Raw genomic sequence first — 2,383 nt, 5'->3', positions numbered from 1 at the left:
TCCGCCCCTGAGATCAAAGCATAATTAAGTGTTAGAATGGCCTAGTCAAAGTTTGGACCTTTAAGGTTTCAGTCTGTAGATGTGCATAAAGTAAGCATCATTTTTCTCTCTCTCCACTGAGAGGGAGTGCTGCACCGCTTCTAACAACCTCTGCTGTCACTCCAGGTCGCCTACCCTGCACAATTATTTTAATGCTCCCGCCTCCTCCTCCTCCTCTTCCTCATTTCCGTGATCTGTTGGAGTGGAGTTGCGCGTGGAGAGCAGATCAAACGGAGGAGTATTTCCACAGAGGGGGGGTTGATCCGGAACCTTCTGATCAATAACCGATCAGCAGCAGTTAGGGGCCCATCAGGGCGGGTCAGGAGGTCAGAGGCATGAGCCGGACCGGATATTTACCAGCTGCAGCGTGCACAACCGGCTCATGATGATGATGATGATGATGATAAATCTGTCTGATCCATTTCATGCGCTCCGACAGCCCCACGCTGCTCGAAGATGACGCGGGGACTGGATGCACGGCACGCGGGCTGGATCCAGACTAACCTGGGATAAAAAGTTCAACAGACCCGACAGTTCTTAAAGTTTGGGTCCCAAGAGACGGCAGAGAGTCCGGGATTCAGAGAGCGGAGCGCCGGGGAGAGGAGGCGCACCGAGCCGCGCAAAGAGCTTCAGAGGAGAGGTAACTGATCAGGACGCAGAGAAAACATCAAGTCTGTAGATTCTGCAAGGTTGGAAACGTTTTGCTACAGAAGTTAGAGAGGAACTTCAGACAGAGGGAGGATTAGGGCCACTGGAAACATAAAATAAACTGATTTATGAATATTATTTCACTTTCTTATGGGGAAAAAAGTTGGAATTCTGATTTTAATTTCAGAATTCTGACTTTTAAACTCAGAAATCTGACTTTTAAAAAAAAAAAGAATTCTGACTTTAATCTCTGAATTCTGACATTTAATCTAAAAAAATCTAATTTTTTTTCAAAGAATTCTGACTTTTAATCTCAGAATTCTGACTTTTAATCTCAGAAATCTAACTTTTTTTAAAAAAGAATTCTGACTTTAATCTAAAAAATCTAATTTTTTTCAAAGAATTCTGACTTTTAATCTCAGAAATCTAACTTTTTTTTTTTAAAGAATTCTGACTTTAATCTCAGAATTCTGACTTTTAATCTCTGAATTCTGACTTTTAATCTAAGAAATCTGACCTTAATCTCAGAATTCTGACTTTTAATCTCAGAAATCTGACCTTAATCTCAGAATTCTGACTTTTAATCTCAAAAATCTAACTTTTTTTCTCAGAATTCAGACTTTAAATTCAGAATTCTGACTTTTTTCTCAGAATTCAGACTTTAAACCCAAAATTCCGACTTTTTCCTCAAAATTCTGACTGAATTCTGTCAGCTAACAAACATGTTAGCATCCAGCCGTAGCCATGTCTGTTTTAGAGACTAGCTCTCTTGTTTTAATCACCTTCTGCTCTTCCATTAATGAAAGAGCATCAGCAGTGACCCTCAGGGACGGAAAAGTTGCCTAATTGGGTCATTTTCCACCAATGTGTTCCTGTTTCTCCCAAACAAATGAAGCTGAGGGCTCCACAACTGCCTTCATGGGGCCCATTAAGATCCACAATTCTCGGATTAAAGTCAGAATTCTGAGAATTATTTCCCATATTAAACTGAAATAAAATAAAAAAAACAGTTAACTTTTATTTGTTCAGTAGCTCTAATCCTTTTCCCTGATTCCATGTTTTCCTGAGCAGCCAGATGTCAGACATAACTTTTAAAAAAGGAGTTTTCTCTTGGGTCCCTGCAGGTCCTCAGTGATGCTGCTGCCGCGGCCCTCTGTCCTGTCCGCGCTCCTCCTCCTCTTCATCCTCCTGCATACCCCGGGAAGCTGCCAAGCTGCATCCCGGCACAGAGGCCCCGGGCCCCGGGCGGAGGGGCGCAGGAACCGCCACAGTTTGGCGCAGCTGATCGGTCGGTCCCAGAGGGGCCCGGTGGGGCCGAGCGGGCGCGAACCAACCAGTCCGAAAAGACCGAACCGGTCCAACCACGGTGAGGGCCGACACCATGACCCCCCCTGAGTATTACTGGGTGTTTGGTTTCCCCCATCAGAGATCCGCTAATGAATGAGTGCTGCTATAAACCGACTCTAATCTAAATTCATTCAGCTGTTTCCCCAGAAGGCTTCTCAGATTTAACAACCTTTTTAGAGCCTTGACCTTTAAAGCTGCAAACAGTCTTTGGTTTCATCTTCTAATATTAGTTGATTAAAACTTTAAAAATGATGCGTTAAAAAGCCAGTTTGGAACTTTATATCAGTCCTAAACAGAAAATAATCTCTTCATCATGGATAAGGAGTTATATGTATGTTTTAAAATGATT

At 42.9% G+C, this 2,383-nt stretch overlaps 1 protein-coding gene across 2 annotated transcripts in view; it reads left to right on the top strand.

The window, feature by feature from the left end:
• Positions 1 to 252: 252 nt before the first annotated feature.
• The window catches only part of LOC107097541 (protein FAM150B-like), a 16,819-nt gene continuing 14,688 nt past the window's right edge, over positions 253 to 2,383 (top strand). For both annotated transcript variants that reach the window (XM_015394713.1, XM_015394712.1), the window contains exons 1-2: positions 253 to 679; positions 1,812 to 2,053. In XM_015394713.1, the coding sequence (XP_015250199.1) occupies positions 1,822 to 2,053 (232 nt within the window). In that variant the 5' untranslated portion in view covers positions 253 to 679; positions 1,812 to 1,821. The remainder of the gene's footprint in view (positions 680 to 1,811; positions 2,054 to 2,383) is intronic.

This window comes from Cyprinodon variegatus, unplaced genomic scaffold (genome assembly GCF_000732505.1).
Source record: "Cyprinodon variegatus isolate N-32 unplaced genomic scaffold, C_variegatus-1.0 Scaffold705, whole genome shotgun sequence".
Taxonomy (NCBI): Eukaryota; Metazoa; Chordata; class Actinopteri; order Cyprinodontiformes; family Cyprinodontidae; genus Cyprinodon; species Cyprinodon variegatus.
Note: the sequence above shows the minus strand (reverse complement) of the source record. Positions and strands in the feature narration are given on the sequence as shown.